Genomic DNA, 22832 nt, shown 5'->3' with positions numbered 1-22832 from the left:
TTCGGCGATTAGATAAAATATAAATTATATTTGATGCAACTTTAGTTACATTTCCATGACTTTTCCAAAACTTTGGGAAAAATATTGTTTTCCATAACTTTTCCAGGGCCTGGAATTTGCATTTGGAATTTCCATTACTTTTCCAGGTTTTTAATGACCGTAAGAACCCTGTATGGAAGTGTTTTATGTATGTTTCCTAGCAAGCTGTGACTGCGTGACAGGGAGCCAGCATGCACACTACCAGGACCATGAAACTGGAGCAGCTTAATATAATTCAGTCTGACAATAATACATCACTTTGGACATGTTTATTGATTGGTTCCATTGTTGAAATGACTGTACAATGTCAGAAATATATGGACTAGTGCCAACCTCTTGAACGCATAACAGAAGTGCAAAATCAGTGTATAGTGGAGCGAGTCGGGACCAGTCTGTGTTGTACTTTGTTAGCATACACCATATATTTTTGAACTTTCATTCTCGTTGGAAACAGAAACACCACTCAGTTGAAATAAATACAAAACATAAAGAATACAAAGGACATCGGAAGCTGGAGAGAGGATGCAGACAAGAAAGACTTAACCCATCTGTAACCCCCATAATTAACCAGATACTTCCACAATCAAGGTTAGAACATGTTATCAATGCACAACGATTTATCTTCTTTGCACCAGAGTACAATCTTCTTCTTCGCACTCTTTCAAAGCATGGATGTATTGTTCCCAGTTAGATAAGACGTGTCACTAAGAGATAACATCTGGTGTATGCTGCTAGTAATAAAATATGATTTTGATCAGCTTTGTAAAGGGTCAAACTGAAATCAGAATGCAGCGGTTTACTTCTTCCTGCTGCCGCCAGACAGAATCATCGCCATCCTCATGAAGATGTTCAGTGTGTCCATGTAGATCCCCATACACCTGTGAGATTAAACATAATATGAGAGAAATACCTTAGTGAGAGTTCATGGCTAACATTCTGCTTGAACCCACGTATATTTTCTGTGATGACTTACGCGTTGATGGGGTCATATTTCTGTACGCCGTACAGCGGGTGTGTCTCTGCTCTCCTGATGACCTTCTGCGTGTCGTACAGGAGGAACATGCTGAACAGGACCAGGCCTCCGTAGATGGCCACTGAGTACAGGCCTGCTCCCATTACTGAGGTGGGCGGCAGGAACATTGATCCTGGAGAAGACGGGGAGATTTGCTGTGAGACTGACACGTAGGGTTTCAAAATGGTAGCATACAGATATCAATAATTAATGAGCTTATTATCCAATCCTATTATGGGTGTAAGTAACTGATATATCAGATACATTCCTACAGTTTCTGTAAAAGCTATGAGATTTTGTGCACAGTACTTTATTTTGGCGACTCATCTTTTTTAAAACAACTTGTATTTGAACATACTGTGTAGAAATTGTTACAATTGTAATGACAGCATCATATGAAATTGATATGCCTACTGTTTTCAGAATATGACATGACAGAGATGGTACTCGGTCGTGACCGACACATTTCTGTCGCACATTCAAAAGAAGTGCTTGTACCAACGCTGAATTTTGCAAGCTCTTATGATTTTGGTCCCGCATTCCCCTAAATGTGGAGCACACGATCGAAAAACTAACACTTTGGGTGTGATATGCTTATCAGATTTGCAGATTGTGCAAAAAAAGTGAAGTTTCTCATGTGGCCCTACAGGGACATATTCATGGTAAAAATACATTTTGCCATGATGCTTACACTTTAATAACTTGACTTTAACCTCAATGCCCTTTTTGGTTGGAAGCATTCAGTACTGTGTGTACTGCACCTGAGACAGGGTTTACGAGGTGAAACTTCTTTGTACTAACCAATAGAAGAAGCGAACACCACTCCAAAGCCAACAGCCAGGGGCCCGCCCATGTTGAGGAACTTCTCACTTGGGGCACACATGGCCACAGAGGACAGACCGCCCACGATTCCTGCGGTGTACCAAGCGGCCCTCATCACCAGGGGCCCTCCCAGGAGGGTGAGGGGGGCGATGACAGCACCCATCACACCTTATCAACACATAAAGACAACTAAACACCACACTCAACTCAAACAACATGAACAAGGTTTAACAGCAGCTGCTACTCTGAGCCTGTAGATTACTGCCCTCTAGTGGCAAACCGAGGAAACTACATCACATACATTACAATGTTAAGTAGGAGAAGACAACAGGAAGAATAGCCTTTCATTAGACCTTGTGTTACAAACCTGCATGGAACATCCAGGCGAGGTGTTTGGGCATCGGGCTGTGCTCATAGGAGATGGACCTGACCAGCATGCCGGCACCAATCATGGCTGCAAATGTCGCTCCCATAGCCTGAATTACAAAACACATCAGGCATTCATTTAATTACCTGTAAATAGGGCTTCCCAGAATAGTTAAAGGATTCCTTCAAACCAATGACATTCCGATTCATAACCATCATTTCCTTGCATGTCTATTCAGTTTAAATGTGTTATTTCTGGATACAAAAAACAAGGTGATATTTGTATTATGATTACGCTATTTATGGCATTAGATTCCAGGAAAGGACTGTTTCCTACCAAGCATTTCAATAACTTCAGTTCCTTGTAAAATGCAAAAGTCCAAATTAATTGAACAATTAATAAGTGAAGGAATTTGTCTATGTCCGCATTTTAAAAACATGCTTTGCTCTCCCGCTTGGCCCACACAAAAAGGAAGCCAGCAAATAATGACAATTATTTATATTAATTTAAGAAAGTTTATTTAATAAGGATGTTCTAATTGCAGGTATTAATAAATCAAGATATTGTGTATTAACCTTACATTTTAGGTGAATATGTATCCAATGTTAGGTGTACTTGAGTTATAAAGCTTACCAGCCAGGATCCTCTCATCATGAGACCCATGAGGGCCGGGGTCCTGCTCACTGCTACAGCTGACAACGCTGTCAGGCCAATACTGCCTGAAAAGTACATGTAGGTGGAGTGGATCCTGTCCTTCACATACTGAGGCCAGATCCTGCACAGAGAGTAAAGAGCCACGTGAAAATGAAGCAAACACTTTCTAATAACCATTGTTTTAAACCATGAACAACCTGAACAAAAAGCTGACACTCACATTGCTTTTTCAATGGCACCGATTTCATTGGACATGCCAAATCCATAGAAGCACAGAGCTCCAAGACCCACTGCTGCACCTCCAGCCAGGAACAGTCTCCCCATGCTGTGAACTGTGGACATACACAAATAATTTTTATTTATTTTTTTAAATGTGTACAACTATAACTAAATATTGAATAATTGTGGTTTAACTTGTGCTTACAAAATGTTGGCATCATGGCAATATTAAAATATTTGTATATATAATAACATTTAAATTAAGACAGTGGACCAAATAAAACTAGTGTAACAGTATATGTATCACTTTAAAACAGTTTTTTCAAAAAACACATGTAATAGTAATTACTTTTATAAGCGGTTTCTGAAGCTGGCTCAAAAGCTGCTTCTTTGAGCTGGCTTTTGGTTGTCCTGCGGAAAGCAATTCTGGCCTTGGAGGAAAAACCCTGGTGAAAGAAAAACGGAAACTTAAATGAATATGGGAATTAAAGACGGCAGCTGCAGGTTACTTTACTTCTTATCCCTGCTCCTACCCAATGGCACTGTAAGAGCCAATTAATAAAACCTAAGACTTGCTTTAAACAAAAGCATACATAACAAACCTTAAGTCTGTTTCTTTCTAATGTTCACATTGTTTACTGTCTTTTTGTTACCATTATCTTTGCTTTCGGTGCCCACAAATTGGTTTAATCTTGTGTGTTTTCAATATCTGCTATTGTCACCTAAGAAAAAACAAAACATTTTCTCCAATATAATCTTGGTGGGAGTGGTACAAAGTACTTTTAGTTGCATGTCTGTGTGTGGTTATAATGGAGAGTTGAAGCAGCAATAACAAAGCTTAGAGAAGCAGAGGTCTATGACTTCACAGTACCTGCTGGGGCCTGAGCAGGGGGGGACAAGTCTTCAGGGTGGATGTCCTCAGGGCTGGGGACCCCTGTGACAGCACAGGACGCAGCCCGACGAGAGGAAGAGTCCTCAGGCATGTCAGCCTCGCAAGCATCATGGTCACAATGAGAGATGCTGTATCAGTCTGAGAGATAAACAGAGCGTCAGGTAACTGACAGACTTCTGTATGACATAATGTTCAAACACATATTGTACACATACTAATATGATTATAGTCACAAAGTCAGATAGGAAACAAAGTTAAAGTACCGTAGCAATCAAACTGGCCAGTTAATGAAGAAATATAACTATGAAATGGTAACATTTTACGTTAGTTAAATAAGCTAGCTAACGTTAGCTAAGTAATGTGACTAATTTCACTACAACGTCTCGTACGCTGTTATAGTGTATAGTCTGACCAAAATGGTAAACTGTTACCACTAACACGTTGTTTAATAATATACATAGGATAATATAGACAAATGTAGATGTTACATACCGAGCAAGCAACGTACGTGGTTCACCTTTCTAGAAATAAGTGCGCAACCTTCTGACGCAATTCTTTTGCAACCTTCCTGAAAATTCTCAGTCAGTGCGTCATCATTAAGCGACGGGTTTGTTGGGAATCGTAGTTCTAAATCGTGCCGATTGAATAAGTCTATACAATGCATAAGGGGCTAAAACAGTATTCAAAACCAGAATTCACAATATAAAACAATTAATTTATAAACCAGTTATAAAGAACAATGTCAAAATGAAGATGATTATTTCCCCACACATTAGGCATAGCCTATGTGATTGCAGATAACACATTATCATAATAATAATAAATAAAGTAAATAAAGTGTGGAATATAATAGAGTTCAAAATACACTATATTCCTCTTTAATTAAATGTTGTAAAATGCACTTGAATAAATGACTTTAGGTTGGGACGCACATTGTGTTTTCTCCACTAGATGGAGTGCTTGCCTCTTCTTTTGATGCTACTACTAAACAATACTTTTCTAAAACATAAAATAAACCAAAATAACATCAACGCGTAACAGAATCACGGCCCTACCATTACATACCATGTGTTTATAATTGTTTTGTTGCTAATCATCATAACAGCCTATGGGTGGGTGTGTGAGGGGGGGTGTCAGTGCGCCTCCTGCTAAAGCTCCGCTCCTTTGGTCCAAACTTTCCCATGTGAACTTTTGCAAATACTTCTCATTCAGTTGATCGGGCAACCTGACCTGCAGCTTCCCTAAACATGAGTCCATCGGGTACACAGGCTTCACTTACTACAACTAGTCGAACTACTTATGCTTTTGGATTGGATTGTTTTTTGTCACACAAGTGAAGTACTGTTGGGAAGTAATGGAAGTCATTTATATCCGGAGTCGCTCTTTGAGGAAAGGCTGATCAACTTCACGCATGACACCGCAGCTCATCATGATGGTGGGTATGGAGAGCGGACAAAACTTTGATTGATAGGCAACTTATACATTTCTAAAACCTACAAGCTTATAATATCACATGGGAGGACTTTTAAGCTTTAATGACAACCCAGGGGGTAGAGACAAAGTCATTGAAATAACCATAAAACATTTATGGATCTCTGACATAAAAATGTAAATTAAAGGGGGATGATGTCTTCTTATTAAAAAAGCATGACTTCAGTTTTGGCCGGTTTGTCCCTTTTGACCTTGTAATGCAATGCATGCTCTCCAGCCTAACTACTGCTGCAAAGAAATAAGACTTTTTCCACAGTGATGTTTCAACATGTCATTTTAAAGATTGTAAGGGAGATCCTTAAATACTTGATTAATTTACTGATCAAAGATCTGGCCAAAACCTCTTTTGGTGTTCCCTCTCACTGAAATGGATCCATATTGACATAAGACAAACATTCCAAACAAATGTATAATGATTGAACACAGCCCAGCTTGTTTTCCTTTGTAAAGCTGTCAAGAGGTACACATATAATACACCTAATATTAAATAGAAAAAAAAAACACTATCACAGCTGGAATAGGACATTTGTATAGTTATATGAATGTGTCTATGTATATCATGATTGTAAACTGCACATTTTCTAGAAAGAAATTGGGAAACATGTTTATTGATTTAGAAAAATAGCTGGAAATGTCTATTTGGCTTACTAAAGATTTCTGATTGACCTTCCAGTCTTACAAAAATATATCATGGATCATACAGATGTAGAAAAATGACATATCACACCTCATACTGTATTTCATAGACATTTACAACACTATAGTGGGTTAGCTGGGTGGTGTTTCATTTCTCTTCACATGAGATTTACATTAAATAAGAGGCAGCTATTAAAAGCATTTGTAGCAAGATGATAAATGGCTCAGTGGCGGTTTCGTTATGAGTAGATGATCAAAAGTGTCATATGCCTCAGTGATTTGTGAATATTCAACAGTCAGCTCATATGTGTGTGTTTTTTTTCTTTCTTTACACAGCAGATGCAGTAAGCTGAGATAATTGGTGTATATTTAATTTACCATATAAATGACAAAACCTCATACCACTTATTTTCTTGATGTATTGTTGCCGTGTTTCTATGGTTTGTTTGAATAATACGTACTAGTACATTCATTTTATGTAAAATCTACTTTTTTGTTAAAATTACAGTTAAGGGTCACAGTGACTTATTCATTTGGCCAGATTTGTCTTTTCTCCTAATGTGTTCAGTTTGTTTGTTGCTTTACACAAACTATGACTGTAGTTGGGCAATGTAAAATCACTGCTCAAGACTTAAGGACTGAGTAATTTGCTGTGGTGCAACCGACTATCTGAAAAGAAACCACATAACTAGTAACATCATCTGGTTAGTCACTGACCCTGTGACGTGTGAGTGACCTGCGAGTTTATGTTCTGCCATCTCAGCCCAAAGGAGGTTTAGAGTCACTCCTGTGTAAAGAGACCTTTGTGGTTGTGGCATGCGACAGGGTGGTGCAAGACAGATCTGATTTTTCCTTCTCGGTGAAAACGTGTCTCAGTACACAAGCTGTTCACCTTTTCATTACGCGCCGTTCCACGTCAACAGAGCTCTATTGGAGCTGTAAACTTTTCATTCCTTCTCAGAGAATTTCGCAGGCAGTGTCCAACCATTCCCTGTGTTTAGACTGCGCTCATTTGGAATGGCTTCTGTGCTCAAAAACTGGCCTGGGACAGAGGTTGCAACAGGATGTGAGAACTGGACCTCCAGACATCTTACAAAATACTCAAAAAGGCTCATCCGAAATTCAGAAAAGTATGCTCATCCGAAACAGTTGGACTTGTTTCGTGCCAAACACACAACTAACTTACCGTAGTGAGTGAAAATGTGTGTTTTAAGGCTTTGTGGCTCTGCTGATTTATAGCAGCAGTTTCACTAATGTGTCCGCCCCGAGGCTAGACCTGAAATCATTTAACAGTGATTCATAAGACACACTCAGGAGTCTGTGTGAAGCACCTGCTGGAACCAATAAACAAATGTTTTCACAAATCCAGACGTCTGATTCAGGATAAAAAAAAAAAGACTGACTGTAAACCCTTTGCGTGCTTACTTATATGATCTAAATTTCTAACCTTGACATTTTTGTTGGCACGCATCAAATTAACACATTTCCTCAGGGTGGAGACTGTCTAATTTACTCTCGCCATGTTATTGACCCTTTCACTGGCAGACGAGATATGGACGGATTATGCTAAAATCCAAAGATTAGTCAGGGATCTGAGCCAAGCTGCCATTATCTCAAAATATCAATCTTCCAGGAATGTGCAAGACAATTCCAAATACACAAAGGCATCATTAAATCCACTTCTACCTTCATTTGACTACCTACTGCCTCTGCAGAGTAGCACAAGTATAGCCTGCAGGCGTAGAGAACTGCAAATTATGGCTCCATGACAAGCAGGCTTTCCCCTTCAATTTTAGCCCTGTGCAGTTATACCTCTCAGCGTCAAGCCATGTGTCCCCCCCCAGTGTCAGTCAGTGTTTTAGAAGCACAAAGGCATATTATGGGGAAGCAGCAAGCCATTAGCCGCCACCAGATGGTCTACTGTACCAGTAGCCCATGTCACTGAGGGCCTCTGTTGAAAATATCTCCTCCCAGTGTTGACATGGAGCAGCAGCTGGCAGTTTGGACCACAGGCTGCTCTACCTATCAGTGGGAGGTAGGATTATCACTCAGGCAACTCTGAGTTCTTTAAGCTAGCAGCTTTGCCATTGTGGAATAAAAGTTTAATTACAAAATTGAGCTTGATTGCAGTTGATTACTCATATTTCATTTGTGCCTCACAGTTGTTTTTCTGCCATTTGCTTTAAATACAAAGACTGGCTCATAAAAACAGCTTCTCTCTGCACCAGCCTTCAGTCTCGCAGGGTGGGTGGGCATGTTCCTGAAATGCACTGGTGCACTTAAAGATAACAAGGACTTCCTGGTGGGAAGAACTTGCTTAGATTCCAGTCTAACACACTCAGTTATTTTCTATTCTTACGTTCTCAAGATATGATATTTTTGTCTTTAGGTAAATGCCTCCATTGTTGCTTTTGCAGAACACAGAAGAGTGATTTGAAACCTGGGAGGGAGAAGAACTCTGTAAAACCACCACTCTGACTCAGCATCACAGTGCAGTTTTACATATGTCAAAATAAACCGTCAACTTCCTCATATTAATACCTTGATGTGTTTTAAGGAAACATTGAAGACTAAAGCACTAACTCACTACTGTGCTCAGATGTGCAAAATGTGTAACTGACAGGTTGATGTTCATTTCCTTTACAGGATGAAACATAGCCTACAACGGGGAATACAAATAACTGGAAGGCTCTTTAAGAAGGCGACTGGAGACTTGCAAGATTGGCAGAACCCATTAAGAAGCAGTCAGTAAAAGCATATCCTGGCACAGCTACATCCAAGAATGAGGATCAAATACACAATATCCCTTGTCTTTTTCGTGGCACTTGTTATCATTGAGAAGGAAAACAACATCATCTCAAGGTAAGTCCATTTCAGAGATCAATGGAGTGCATTAGTGATTCCCAACAGGTTTGGGTGGGTTTATCTCTATCTTTAAACAGATATACAAAAACACCTTAAAAAAGAATCGGAGTTGCAATTTTTCCAACTGCAATTTTCAAATTGCAGGAGGGGCAATAGTTGTTAAAGGTGAAATGTGTATTTGTTTTACCTGGGTTTATCCCCATTAGTAACATGAAATAGCTGTCAATTTCAAGTTAAATAAAACCTTTATATCTTTTATTACCCAACTCTGTGATTCCTTTTACATTTTCAGGGTGTCGGATAAGCTCGCCTTAAAGCAGACCCCCCAAACCCCTCTACAGCCCAGTGGTTTATCCCACATACTGCCGAAGCACAATGCTTCCTTTACAACGCTTAGCAAGACGAACTCTGCCTTCAGCCTGATAAAACGACGCCTGGAGAACTACAGCCAGCACAAGGAGGTGGTGACGAGGGGCAGGAAGCACATCCTCCTGTTGGCCACCACCAGGACGGGTTCCTCGTTTGTTGGCGAGTTTTTCAACCAGCAGGGCGACAACATGTTCTTCCTGTTTGAGCCGTTGTGGCATGTGGAGAAGATGTTGACACTGGAGACCGGCGGCACCAACGCCACAGCGTCAGCCAAGGCGTACCGGGACGTACTCCAGCAGCTCTTCCTGTGCGACTTCTCCCTGCTGGAGAGCTTCATCGAGCCCCTCCCTGTGAACCACATCACCACCGGCCTCTTCCGCAGGGAGTCCAGCAGCTCGCTGTGCGAGGAGTCGGTCTGCAGCCCCGTCATCAAAGGGGTCTTCGAGCGTTATCGCTGCAGGACCAGACGCTGTGGGCCCCTGAACCTGACCATGGCGTCTGAGTCCTGTCTCCAAAAGGAGCACAGGGCCATCAAGTCAGTGAGGGTGCGCCAGCTGGAGAACCTCCGACCTCTGGCTGAGGACCCACGCCTGGATGTGAAGTTCATTCAGCTTGTTCGGGACCCTCGGGCTGTACTGGCCTCCCGCATGGTGGCCTTTGCTGCCAAGTATAAGAACTGGAAGCAGTGGGCTATTGATGGTGAAGTGCCGATTGATGATGATGAAGTCAGAAAGCTGAAAGGGAACTGCGACAACATCAGGTTTTCTGCAGAGATTGGTCTCAGACAGCCAGCGTGGCTGCGAAGGCGTTACATGCTGGTGCGGTACGAGGACATTGCTCGGTTCCCAATGAGGAAGGCAACAGAGATGTACAGGTTTGCTGGAATCCCGTTCACTCCACAAGTTAAATCCTGGATCCTGAAGAACACCCAGGCCTCCAAGGAGACCAGCGGTGTTTACTCCACACAGAAAAACTCCTCAGAACAAGTAGAGAAATGGAGGTTCAGTTTACCATTCAAAATAGCCCAGGTTGTACAGAAAGTGTGTGGGCCAACGCTGAAGCTTTTTGGGTACAAGTTTGTAAGCAGTGAAGAAATGCTAACAGACAAGTCTATCAGTTTGATTGAGGACAAAGTGTTCAACTTTTTATAGCATTGACCCACATGAACTCTGAACCCTAATGCTGGAAAAAACAACCTTTTCGTAAATGACTGTTATTTATCAGGCTATTTTATCCTGATACAAAGAGCTTTATATTTCTGATAGTGTGCTATTTAAAGTTATTTTGTATTTAAAATTGTATGATTAAGAAAATGTATTGTTGGGTGGAAAATCCATATAACCATTGAGGCAAGGGTGTATATTAAGACTTTACAAAAGGGGTAAAGCATGGGGAAATAGGAAAGCTATATTTGTTTTTTGCACTCCGGACTATTTTCTCTGTCCAAACTGTATCGTTTGCTTGTCCAGCAAGCCTATCCAAATGTAACCCCTTCAAATATAGGAAAGTCCTGAGGGAGATAGCTGTGGGTTTGTGAACAAGAATGAAAAGTTTCAAAACTTCCAGGAACCTCGGTTATTTTTGTTCAGCAACTTCAGTTAGCAAAACAGTAGGCTGCTTTTACACCAAAGAAACTTGAAATGAAACGTTTATGCATAGCCAAATAATTGTAGCTTTGAATAGCATCGGCAGGAAAAGGAAATACCAATGTTTTGCGAGGTCATTTTTTACGCATGAGATTTAGAAGTAATGTCCTATGCTAATTTTATTTAATTCTTCACTTTGCTTTAAGTCGTAATGACTCCAGCTCTGAATGTGCTCCACAGGTTCACTTCCCCCTCTGAAGGGATTATTTTCTTGCACACGCAAACTGTAGTTAGCTGTATGATGCATGTTTGTAATTGGACAATAGTTGTTTGAAGTTGTCCTCGGGATTGAAAGGACCGATTCTGTTAAAACAGATGTTTACACTGCTACTGTATGCAAACATTCCAACTGCAGCTGGTTTGCAGGATTGTGCGAGGTTTGTCGGCAGGTCTGTCTGTTGACACAAGTCTCTTAGCTGGTGATAAAGAGGCCCTGGTTCTCTGGCCTGCCACACTGTCTTTCTGCTGTATCGGTTCGTTCCTTCTGCATTTTGTTTATTGCAATAAAACTACTTTTACATTTGCCGAAAACATCTCAAATTTGAAGTGAAAATACTGCATCCATGTGGCAAAACTGTTATTTTAATTTCACTTTCAAATAACATGAGCGGGAACACAGAAGGAGGGCATAAGTAGCTTCACAAACACTGAAAGACCCTTCACAGATTATTTGTTTAACAACACTACAAACTCAGGCCTCATGAAAGACCACAGTCAACACTTCCCAGAAACAGTTTCAAACGCGACTAAAAGTCTGCAGACGCGCCAACAGCTCGGTGAGGCTGTACTTTGGGTGCTTTGAGCTAAATGCTAATGCCAGTGTGCTAACATGGGGTCAGCCATACTCAGAGTCCTGTTCTTTGACATAAATGAGCCTTTCTTGAGATTGAAAAGGATCATCTACCCAGTTTGAATTGCAAAATAAGGATGGTAGAAGTTTCAAATGAAAATGTTTGAATGATAAAAAAAAAAAACAGTTTAGCCAAAGTGGAGGGATCAGTGTCTTAAGGCAAGAAAACCTTTGCATGTAAATGTTAATGCACATGTTTAAAACAAATAATAACATCAGTAGGCTATGGGCTGTAGGTGGATGTTATCAACATTAACCCAAAGAAGCCTTTATTTCTAAGAGCAATAAACCCTTTAAAGGGTCTCATTATATAAGGGTCCTATTAAGAGGATACAAAGCTGAGGGAAATCAGACGCTGGGAACAGATACACTCCCCTAATATGCTAAGAATGTTGACCTGATGTTGGCATCATATCCAAAATAATTATTTATCCTGGGACATACAAAATGTCATGGCAATTCATCTAATAGTTGAAGGAAGGGGGTATGGGTTTTCCAAATATCTTCCACCATCTGATAAGCACTGGGGCTAGGGTATATTGGCACAGTAAGGGAGTAACTCTTCCTGTAATTGTTAAGACGTCCCATTGCTGGCTCACATTTGATTACAAAATAGTTTGTTTTGCCATTTTGTGCTTTTCCCGAAAAACGCAATGTCTAAAAGAAACACATTCCCAGTTCCTATCATAGTTTTAATTACTTTAAGTACACAGCCACCAACTGATGAATCCTCTCTTGTTTTAGTTTGAGTGGTTTATTGAAGTGTCCCTGAACTTATTTTGGTGCTATATAAACCAAATATTTAATCTGAACACTGTCTAGTTTGTCTGTGAGTAGGCAAGAAGGAAGGATACCGGAGGCAGCTGCCTTGACTTCCAGTATGTTTACCACTGTGGGCCCGGTTATTTAAATCTCCAAACCTAGTAATTACCAACTTTACATATAATGTGGTTCAAGTCTTTTTAGTCCACCTGACCCCACCCGCTTACAGACACGCAGGGAGGCAGTCGTTTATAAAGTCTCTTTGCCTCAGTCACTCTCTTTTACACCAAAAAGTGACTTATTTTGTTTCATTATGTAGTAATCCGCTCATTTGAGCTCTCACACATTGCTAAGCAAAGCCACATCAGAGCACTTCACTCAAATCAACAGATCATTATCTGGTTAGTTTGGGCTTGTTCTATTTTAATAAAAAGTCTTCCCAGGTCTGCAGCTTGTAAAGAGTCTAAACCTAATGAGAAGAGGTTGAGCATTCATAAACTCTTATATTGGAGTGGCTTTATGTGGTACGTGTGGAGGGTGGAGTAACTGTATGGTCGGTGCAAATATAGAATAACCGCTTTCCACTGAGTTAAAACCTCTCACCCCCCTCTGCAGTAAAATGAGGGCATTTAGGTAACCCCACCCTCCTGCTCCGTTATAGTGTGTATCCTGCCACATCAACCATGAGGGGGTTTAAAATATGCAAAACAGCCTGGGCAGAGTATCTAAATGATATCTTGCTGTAAGATCTGTGATAAACAGACACAACATTGGGTTAATTCAGATGTGTCTCAGAGCTACGCATAAAACTTGCGCTCTTGCAGGCGATAATCATGGTTAAGGAGACAACATAAATCTAAATATGCAGTAAATTATCTCACACTGAGGAATGCAATTCATAAAACTCAGGTTGTTGCATGTGATAATGAGTGGCTGCGCCGGGAGTGGGAACAGAATATAAATGCACAAAACTCCCTGCATATAACTGATGATGGATGAGGAGACAAATGAAGCAGTTTTCATCTGTCATTGAAAACTGGTGTATTGGAAATGTCCCTTTTACTGAGTTTTCTCACCATCTTCCACCATTTTCCAACTCTACGTAAAATCCATATGGGCAGCTTTCCAGTGCATCAGCAGAAGTTGCCTACAGCTCTGTGGCAAACTTTGCATAGGAAGCACTTCTAGTCCAATATCATGCTGCTTTATATAAAATGCTGGCAATAAAACCCGTTTTTTGCAGGCATTTATTGACACTGGATCAAATGTCACAGGAACTGTTATTAAAGCCAGACATTTTTCTAATTTTCAGCTAAGACAGGAGATGGTAACCTGGGGATTTATGAGCGCTATTATAATTTTTGTATTCACATACAACCCATACAAAGACATCAAAGATCTGATGTGTTTTGGTTGCTCTGCCACTGCTGCCCTGATTTGATTCATACAAAAAAGAAGTGTAGAATTGAGTATGAACACCATTTCTTCCTCACATACAAATTACCATAAAAGCAAAAACTTCTCATGATGTGCCAAAACGTCTACATTCCCTGTCCATCATTTTTTTTTCTTTATCTATGTGTCGATTCATCTTTCAGCAGGAAGTCTGCAACTGTTTCATTATGCTGGGTCATAGAAGACTTTTGAAATCACAATTTGGCAACTCTGCACTGAAGATATTAATGCATTCATGCCATGGCTACTACTGTTTCTCTGTACCATGTAACACAATGTACTCCATTGTGGCTGACCACACCAAAATAAAGCCTTTGCCAGAATGGAAATGGATGCCCATTTTACTCTGGATATAGGTTTTGCAAAACATAGTAAAAGTGCCTTCGGGATGTGGTCAGAGGCTCAAGCTCAAGACACAAAATAACAATAATTGTGATGACAGTGGTAGCTTAAAATTGCAATAACCAAATAACATCCTAACAATAAAGTCTAGACCTTTTCTCTGAAGTGTTAGAAACAATACTCCTTCCCTCTTTCCCCAACTCAATTTGCATTTATGTTTTGGTTACTCGGAGTTGTTTTTTATGTTTCAGGATGGTTTGAATTTCACCCTGTTCCTAATTCTAGAGGCCATGTCATGTGATAAACACCAAGTTTTTTTTTCTCCCAAAAACAGTGTTATCTTTCACTTCCCTACATGGTTTTAACTTGGTGTGAATTTGTTTTTACTCTGGCCCCCTTCACCCTTTTGACTATGAGCTCATTGCTTATGTACATTCCTGCCATCCCCTCTACCCAGTCCCACAGGAACATTACAAACATTACATTACATTACAAGCATTACTCCCACTCAAAATGTATATTTATATTGAAGTGTGAAATAAATTAGACCACTCAGGGTTTTAGCAATCTAGCCTGACATATAGCTGCAGTCAGCTGAACAATGGCTGTGTGGGTGAGGGGGGAGTTTAAGTAAATACTTTGAGGTCAGCAGGTGGGTTAGGAAATCAAAATGACAAAGTGCCGCTCCGATCCTCAGTGAATAGGTGTCCTTTCCATATTTACTTAACATTTCTTTGCTTCAATGAGGGAAAACAAGTTCATATTTCAAACCCAAAGTGACATTCCTGACTGAGACTATTCAAAGACACATAATTAATGTCTGCCATGCCAGACAAACACACATTTAGATTGTTCTACAGTACATTTCTTTTCTTTGTTTCTTTAGGCCTCAGAGAAGCTGACCAGAGCCCTAAACATCATGCCCCTGTTACATAACAACAGTGTGTAGGGACATGTACATTGTAACATGCTGTATGTAAAAACACTGAGCACAAAACATCGGACTAAAAAATAAACAATTTGTATTTTGCATTCGTCTAAATGTTCGTAATATCACATCCAGAACAGAATCATTTCTTAAATGTGTTTTGGGTTGCTAAAGTGCTGCATATCTGACACAACAAAGCTTACTGTAGGTTTCTTGAGTTCAAGATGTGCCACCGTTTGCATTTTGAATTAAGTTTTGTGAAAGAGCCGTTTCCTCAGCCAGTTCTGGTGGGCAAAACACAAGGCTTCAGTCTTCCCTCACATCAATACCTCCTTTTGTGTCAGCCCCAAGCCAGAGCTAAGAGGTCTTTAAACATTTTTAGAACTACTGAATGGGTTGCTCCATTTGTCCCACTCTGCTGGCTTTCCTCCAAATACAGAGTAAGTGCCGTTCTAGTGCCACTATTATTCAAAATAAAACAGGCATTACAGTTTAGGGCTAAAAAGAGGCAGAAGGAGCAGGGGGGGGCTAATGGGAAACATTAAGCATCAATCCAAAACATCTTCATCTCCCCTAAGAAGTGGCGCTGATGCATTTACCAATTATAGATTAATCTCTGGCCTTAAAGTCAACAGTGTAATGACAGGACGTCTCCTTTTTGACGCCATGATGCCATGTGAGCACCAAACATGTGATGCTGCTGCATGTTTACCACAAATGACAGGATCAGAAAGACATGCAGAAATATGTTTGTACAGGAGACCAGAAAAATCCCCTGAAGCAGACAGCGAGAATCCTTATTTACATGTAGGAAATGATGGTGGAGAAACTGAGCCGCAGACGTTTGAAAAAACATCCAAATGGTGGGCTTTTATTCCCACCTTTCTGTATTTTTTCTTGGAGGAGAGGCTGCAGAAACAAAGAGTCATGTGTGTTACTCAAGGCGCATTATGCACCACTAACCGAGGAACGCAGTCCGTTTATTTTGAGTATAAGTTGAACAATAATTACAGACTGTGGTGTCCTGTCGCGGGATTCAGAATTTGGAATCGCCATAGCAAACATTCAATTGATTTCGTTATATTTATTGTACTGTGGTCATTTTTAGGTGGGCCGGTGACAAAAATAGAACTATGGGTTGTATTAATGATATGCTTATGTCGACATATGACCACCAACCAGTGCTAAAATAACTAAACCCACTCCTGTCCAGTGTGCCATGCTACAGCAGGCCAGCGTGTAACTCATAGAAGAACAAACTAAGCATCTGATGGTTATTTGTCAAGTGTAATGATACCATAATTAACTTACATTTAATTTAAATAGCAGTACATTCAATAGAATTACTCACTATGGATCTATAAATAAAGATATATAATTGACAGACAATCAAACTCTTTATGGTTTTCTTCTGTCCAGATTCTGTTCAATCTCTGCCTCCTTTAAATACTGTATGCTGTACGAAACTGTGATGAGTCAACATGACAGAAAACAAGCCACAGTGGTCTCTTACTCTTTGATTTGGGCAGGAGGGAGGGGGCATTTCATATCTTTGCCTCAACGTGTGTTGTACACAAAGCTGTTCTATTTCTGCCGCAGAGGGCTGAGGTCTTATATGGCTGGTGGTTGCTGATAAATGATTAGTAAAATTCCTTTTGAAGAAGAACATGTTATACAAAGAGGCAATGCATTTAAAGTGAACGTTTTATCTTCTCTCATTGCAAGACTCTAATAACAAATGAGGTCCACTCCCAAAGGGGCATTTATCCATTCCAGCTGGTTTATAGCAACATTATTTACGTACTTTCTTTTATAGAATTTGTTTACATATAAAAGCAAAAATATTAAATATATAGAAGGACAGTTAAGAGAGTGCTAATTCAAGGCCATGCTAGTTCAATATAATGGTTTATAAAGGGTTTTTCCTTGGTGCATAATACACCCAACCACCAAGTTAAATTTGGACGGGTTACTAGTTTTACACAATGCTGCTGAAAGACAAACAAACAAACCAACAAACAAACCAAAAACACAATGCCCTTGGCGGTTGAAAAAGAGAGAATATTGCCATGCTATATCTTTCTACGCCCGTACTGCTCTAGAAAGGCAAAGGAAAAGCTTTTTTTTGTTGCCGTGCACCTGGATGTCTTGGTAAGGACAGATTCAGGTGTGCATACTTTTAAACAAGGAACAGAGAAGGCTTACTGTATATTCTCATTAACAGCAGGGCAAACAGCACATACCACACAGGACAACAACCGCTGGCCTCAGAGCAGCGGCCCCTGCAGCTACAAAAACATCTGCGTGGCACTACAGTATGCAGAACAGGTGGTAAGGCCAAGACCCTTCATTAATGCCCGATGACGGATGAGCAGCAGTAATGGACTGAGAGCGCTCCTCTTCTCAAGACTCACAATGACTATTTAGACATACTATAAACACTTAGGGCAATGTTTGATTAAATAGCTGCCAGGTTCATTCGGGGTTCAACAAAAAAGGAGAATAATTCAACTATAATAAAGGAAATATGTCAACACAGCCTGACCGCACTGTTCTACATTTTACATTACATTCTTTAGACTTTTATCCTAACTGAATTACAACTTTCCCACCCATGCATACATACTAATCTGGAGCAATTTGTGGTTTAGTTTCATGCTCAAAGACGCAAAAGAAGCAAGTTATCAAAGCAAAATGGCTAACTCACTCTACCACCTGAGCTACAGCTGCCTCTACTCTGCTTTCTCCTCTTTCACCCACCTTGATACTTTGTGCGGCTAAGAGGCCCCTATGCAGGGGGAGGAAGCCCCTCTCTTTACTTTTCCAAGGGCAGGAGTTGAACACCCACAGTAGTTTCTTGTATGTAGCATTTGGGACTCTGGTACAGTTGATCTGAAGAGATAAAAGTCACATTTATATGAGTTTTTCATTCAACTTATTAAGGTTAGTTTGAAATGCACTGCACTGTATTGACAAATTCTGTTCTTTTGGAATTTCAGATAGGATTAGTTGTGACATTAATAAATGCAGTTCATTCAGAAAGGTATGGTTAAACCCCATAATACCATATCCACAAAAAGTGCCAGTCAGCACCCATAGGCGACGAGGGCCTCTCGCATGCCTTGTAAATGACCGGTTGCTCTCTGTTAGTTCCCATGTTCCCCCTTGACTTTTCTCTTTCACGGATGCTGCTAATCAAATCTCCGGCCGACTGACGTGTAACCCAGCGGCCGATAATCCGATGGCAGCAGCTTGGAGTGGAGGGAGCAGCGACTGTGGAGCGGGGGCCCCTCCAGCTGGGTCACGTAGCTGATAGCTGTTGGGCTAAAAGGAAAATAACACAACATGTGATTGAAGCCATGTTTATCCAAGTCAATTATTTACTGACCTAAAACCTTTATTGTTGTAGTTTCACATCTGCAAAGGGGCTGGTCCAACAGATGGTTTATGCTCTCTAATTTACAGGGAAGTTAGGTGTTGCTAAGAATGACTATAATAAGGGGTAATCTTGGACTATCGTACTGAGATGCAATATTAGTATAAACTGGGGCTTGACGATAATTCATTACACATTTTTATGGTCTTTCTATGTAACAAGAACATTCTAATTTAAATTTAACTTTTTAAGAAAATCTGTTGTGAAATATTCCATATATTGAGGAAAAAATATTGAAAGATTACAATTTATTGTTACATTTCCACTCAGTTTATTGTGATTAGGAAGACTATGTATTTATAACTTACCAAAAACCATGCAGTATCTTGATACATACTATAAATTGACCAATTATGAATAGATTTGGTGCATTTCACCCAGCCCTAGTATAAACCATATATAACCATTTTTGTTTAGTGCAAAGATTTTGCTGTTTTGAAACTCTCCTAGATATTATTTAATATAACATTATATTATAAACAGTATATATGGGCATAGAAAAACCACATACGTGCTGGTTTCTGGATTAAAACAAGTTACCAATAAAACAACTAATACAACTTTGTATATTCTTTGCTCTCAAAACATTTAACACAATTCTGATATTTTGATAATGGTCATGTTTGTTACATCTCTTTTATAGTTAACTAAATTAGCATTAGGTTTCAGTCTTAGGGAAGCACACAGCTGAGTTAAAACCAGAAAATACAAAGACTGATGCACTTTTGTTTTACATTCCTGTTTTACTGTTGATTTGAAGCTAGTATTTTTAATTTGGCTTGATGGAAACAAAGAGAAAACACACATTATGTGCGCCAACTGACTCCCCTTGTTAGACTCCTCAGTGGGAGAAACCAAAGAACACTGTAAAGGCGGAATTGCACCTTATAAAAGAGATAATTCACATGTTTGTGTTTTGTCGTCAAACTTACTGGAGTAAACACCCACTGTGAGACCCGCAGCACAACTACAGCCCCTAAAACTCCCAGTTTAAGTGCAAACTTTAAATACAAGAGATATCTCCAACCTTCAATTTAGCTTTGCAAGTAAGAAGCCAAATGGCCTCTGGTTTTTCAAAGTCAGTCATTTAAAATACAGAAACAGCTCTGAAAGAGTGAACAAATCCCGGTGCTATATACAACACAGTACGATCAGCCCAGACAACATGCTAACAATTTACCAGAGAGACCACCATAAAATTAAATATAACGGAAGGGAAACGTGTAAAACCTGCAGCTGTACAGTAAACACAAAACACTTTTACACATGTGTTTACTTGGTAATCACTGTAAGGAATTTGGTAACATTAAAACACATACATGTCTTTTTCTGTATTTAATGTGAGCAGAATCTCCTAATGTAGACAGTTAGTCTAGTAATGGTTTGTCCCTGTAGAGGTCAGTGTGCTCCAACATACAGCACTAATAACTTTCTCTTTCTTTCCAGCCAAGTACAATGATTCATGCCCAGTCGTCACTGCCACTAACATATATTTTTAACTTCTCCGAGCCTCCCTACGAGACAGCTTGATGATCTGCCCTCCAACAACTTTTATAGTCTAACAGCCCCGCACATGCTCGGATATATTGTGTTGACAGATATATGGGGTACTGTGAGGTGACTGTGCTGGGCTACAAACGCTTGTAAAAACAGTTTACCATAAGAGAAAAAAAAAAAGAAATATTTGATCTTACTGTAACACTTTCCCCCCCTTATGATTTAAGCATGATTGCGTGAGAGGCCGCAATCTGATGTCCCCTAAAATGTTCTGATGTGCTAAGTTTTCACAATGGAAGCGGCTACTTACTCCAATTCTTAATTGTGACTTTTTTGAGAAAAATTGGTCACGGGCTTCTCTGTTTGGACCATCTGCATAGTTTCTACTATGATTGCTTCCTGATTTTCTATGGCAAGGAAGTGTGAGGAATTACCTCTTCAAAGGGATGTGTGCCCCACCAGCACTAATCCCCAGTTAATGGCCAGTAGAAGCAACAGACCCCTACAGCCTCACATCCTGCGGAGGTTTCATGTACATAATTCCCTGGCCATTAAAAAAAGTGAAATCCAAAATTGGGAAAATACATAAGCAATCATGATTGGAGGAAGGAAAAGAAGGATCAGAATGTGTATCCTCTCCTCATAATTATATCTTAGGGATAGTCATAACATCGCCATTATTATTGTAACTAAATACTTATTTTACTATGCTCATATGTCAACAAAGACGCTAAAAAGTGTAGTAGGAATTTCTGTTAACTTTCCCTATGGCAGGGCTGAGGCCGTTGGGGTGGTTCGTTCCAGTGACTCTGAAACAAGCACAGCTCTCCCTGGTGGCCTCGAGCTGAACCAACAGAGCATAATTGGACTCACAACCTTCCAATTTACAGAATTAAGGAGTCGCCAGTCTGTCTTATTCGACTGATTTGGTCTCAGGACAAACACTTTTTCTTTTTAAGACGTCTCCAAGACTGGGGTTGACAAAAAACAAAAATGTACAAGCTGAAATGTAGGCCACACATTTGGAATCATTGGTATTAAAGTAGATTATAAAAGGATTTGCCAATAATTGACTGACATTTGCTTTGTAATATTATCGCATTAGTTTCTTTGCAGAAAGGGACCCCCAATTAACGCATAAGCGCTTCAAAGTCAAATATTTACTCTAATACAAGCACAATTAATTGGTGAAACATGGATGTTGTGGCTGCACACATGTAGAACAGATGCCACTGAGCCTTGGGGAAGCGCAAACACTTCACTTTCACGTCGCTGATCTCTCTGGCTGCTTTGCAATGATTTAGCATTTGTTCGAATTATTCAGACATCACAGTTTGTGCCATGTGACCTGTCAGCGCTCGTTACGGTGCGGGTAAGGCTCAAGAAGTGTGACGCTCCGAGGCAACTGTGAGCGTTAAAGTCATGGTTAGAAAAACCCTAGTTTCAAACTAGTTATGTGAAAATTCAAGCTAAGCTGTTAAAAAAGTGGTTGTTAATGTTGTTATAAATACTATGTATCAAAATCAATCTAGGGTTAGACGATATCATTTAAAAATCCCCCTTTTTCAATGCTTTCCAATGTATTATTTATTAATTAATGTATATAAATGAAGATTGTGCTGTTGATTTCTTTTTATACTACAGATAGTGATTTCTCTCTGGGGTGGCAAACACTTTGATTGGTTATTTCTAGATTATTTGTGCTGCTCTTCCAATATTTATGCCCTCCGTAATGGATATCAAGAACACTTTCAGCTAATGGTTGAAGATATCTCTACTTGAGCTCAAAGAGGAGACCACCTATTGGTTGAAACGTAAATTGTTGAATCTTTAATCGCCTCACCTTTTGGCTAATTCATAATTTAGTGAACTGGGAGTGAAGCATTTAGCTTTTCCTGGCTATGGCCCGCTAAGTGAAATGGTGTGGAAAGTGTGAGGTCATTAACCTGCGACAGGTATGTTCTCTCCTAATATTGGGGATAATGTATTCCACCCAAGTGTGACAAAAAAGGAGGGAGAACTCGTTGGCAGGTATTCGTTTTTAGAAAACTTCATTTGAGAACATTAGGTTATGAAAAGTTAATATGGTTTTTAATCAGGAGAGATATGCCTTCATATCTGGGCAGATTTCCACTCTGCTGCTTGTAGACGGTAGAGGAAGAGCACAAGATCATTTCCCATCATCCTCCTGTGCAGATCCCACTGTGCTCATTTATGGCAATTCTTAACCCAACCATTATTTGTTTATCATTGTCATTCAAATGTTTAGCTAAAGATAAGATTGCATTCAAGCACCGTTGTAAAAACGCTTTTCCTTTTAAATTGGTCTTTGATTATAAATGAAATTTCCCTTTAATATTAATTTGTACTAATACATGTTGTTTTTGGGGCGGCTACTTTGATTCTTTTTTGTCTTTCACTGAAATGTAATCTTGATAATATGATTTAAGTAATTTAAGTTTTGTTTTGAATGCTCAAAGGATCTTAATATTGGCTTTACATTTCATCTGATTTTGTTGACATTTCACACCATTTTTTTTTGTAAATAAC

The 22832-nt window shown here is 39.8% G+C and overlaps 2 protein-coding genes across 2 annotated transcripts; one reads left to right on the top strand and one right to left on the bottom strand.

Annotated features, from left to right (window-relative positions):
• Positions 1-292: 292 nt before the first annotated feature.
• ghitm (growth hormone inducible transmembrane protein) lies at positions 293-4581 on the bottom strand. Its single transcript, XM_034119956.1, has 9 exons — positions 4498-4581; positions 3985-4143; positions 3463-3559; positions 3115-3226; positions 2874-3015; positions 2241-2349; positions 1853-2041; positions 1013-1184; positions 293-917 (listed from the first exon to the last, which is right to left on the bottom strand). Exons 2-9 carry the CDS (start codon positions 4114-4116, stop codon positions 836-838), a joined length of 1035 nt encoding a protein of 344 aa, XP_033975847.1. The 5' UTR covers positions 4117-4143; positions 4498-4581; the 3' UTR covers positions 293-835.
• Positions 4582-5218: 637 nt separating this feature from the next.
• LOC117474118 (carbohydrate sulfotransferase 3-like) lies at positions 5219-11535 on the top strand. Its single transcript, XM_034120157.1, has 3 exons — positions 5219-5440; positions 8779-8994; positions 9290-11535. Exons 2-3 carry the CDS (start codon positions 8915-8917, stop codon positions 10515-10517), a joined length of 1308 nt encoding a protein of 435 aa, XP_033976048.1. The 5' UTR covers positions 5219-5440; positions 8779-8914; the 3' UTR covers positions 10518-11535.
• Positions 11536-22832: the final 11297 nt, after the last annotated feature.

Source organism: Trematomus bernacchii, unplaced genomic scaffold (genome assembly GCF_902827165.1).
Source record: "Trematomus bernacchii unplaced genomic scaffold, fTreBer1.1, whole genome shotgun sequence".
In the NCBI taxonomy this organism is placed as follows: Eukaryota; Metazoa; Chordata; class Actinopteri; order Perciformes; family Nototheniidae; genus Trematomus; species Trematomus bernacchii.
Note: the sequence above shows the minus strand (reverse complement) of the source record. Positions and strands in the feature narration are given on the sequence as shown.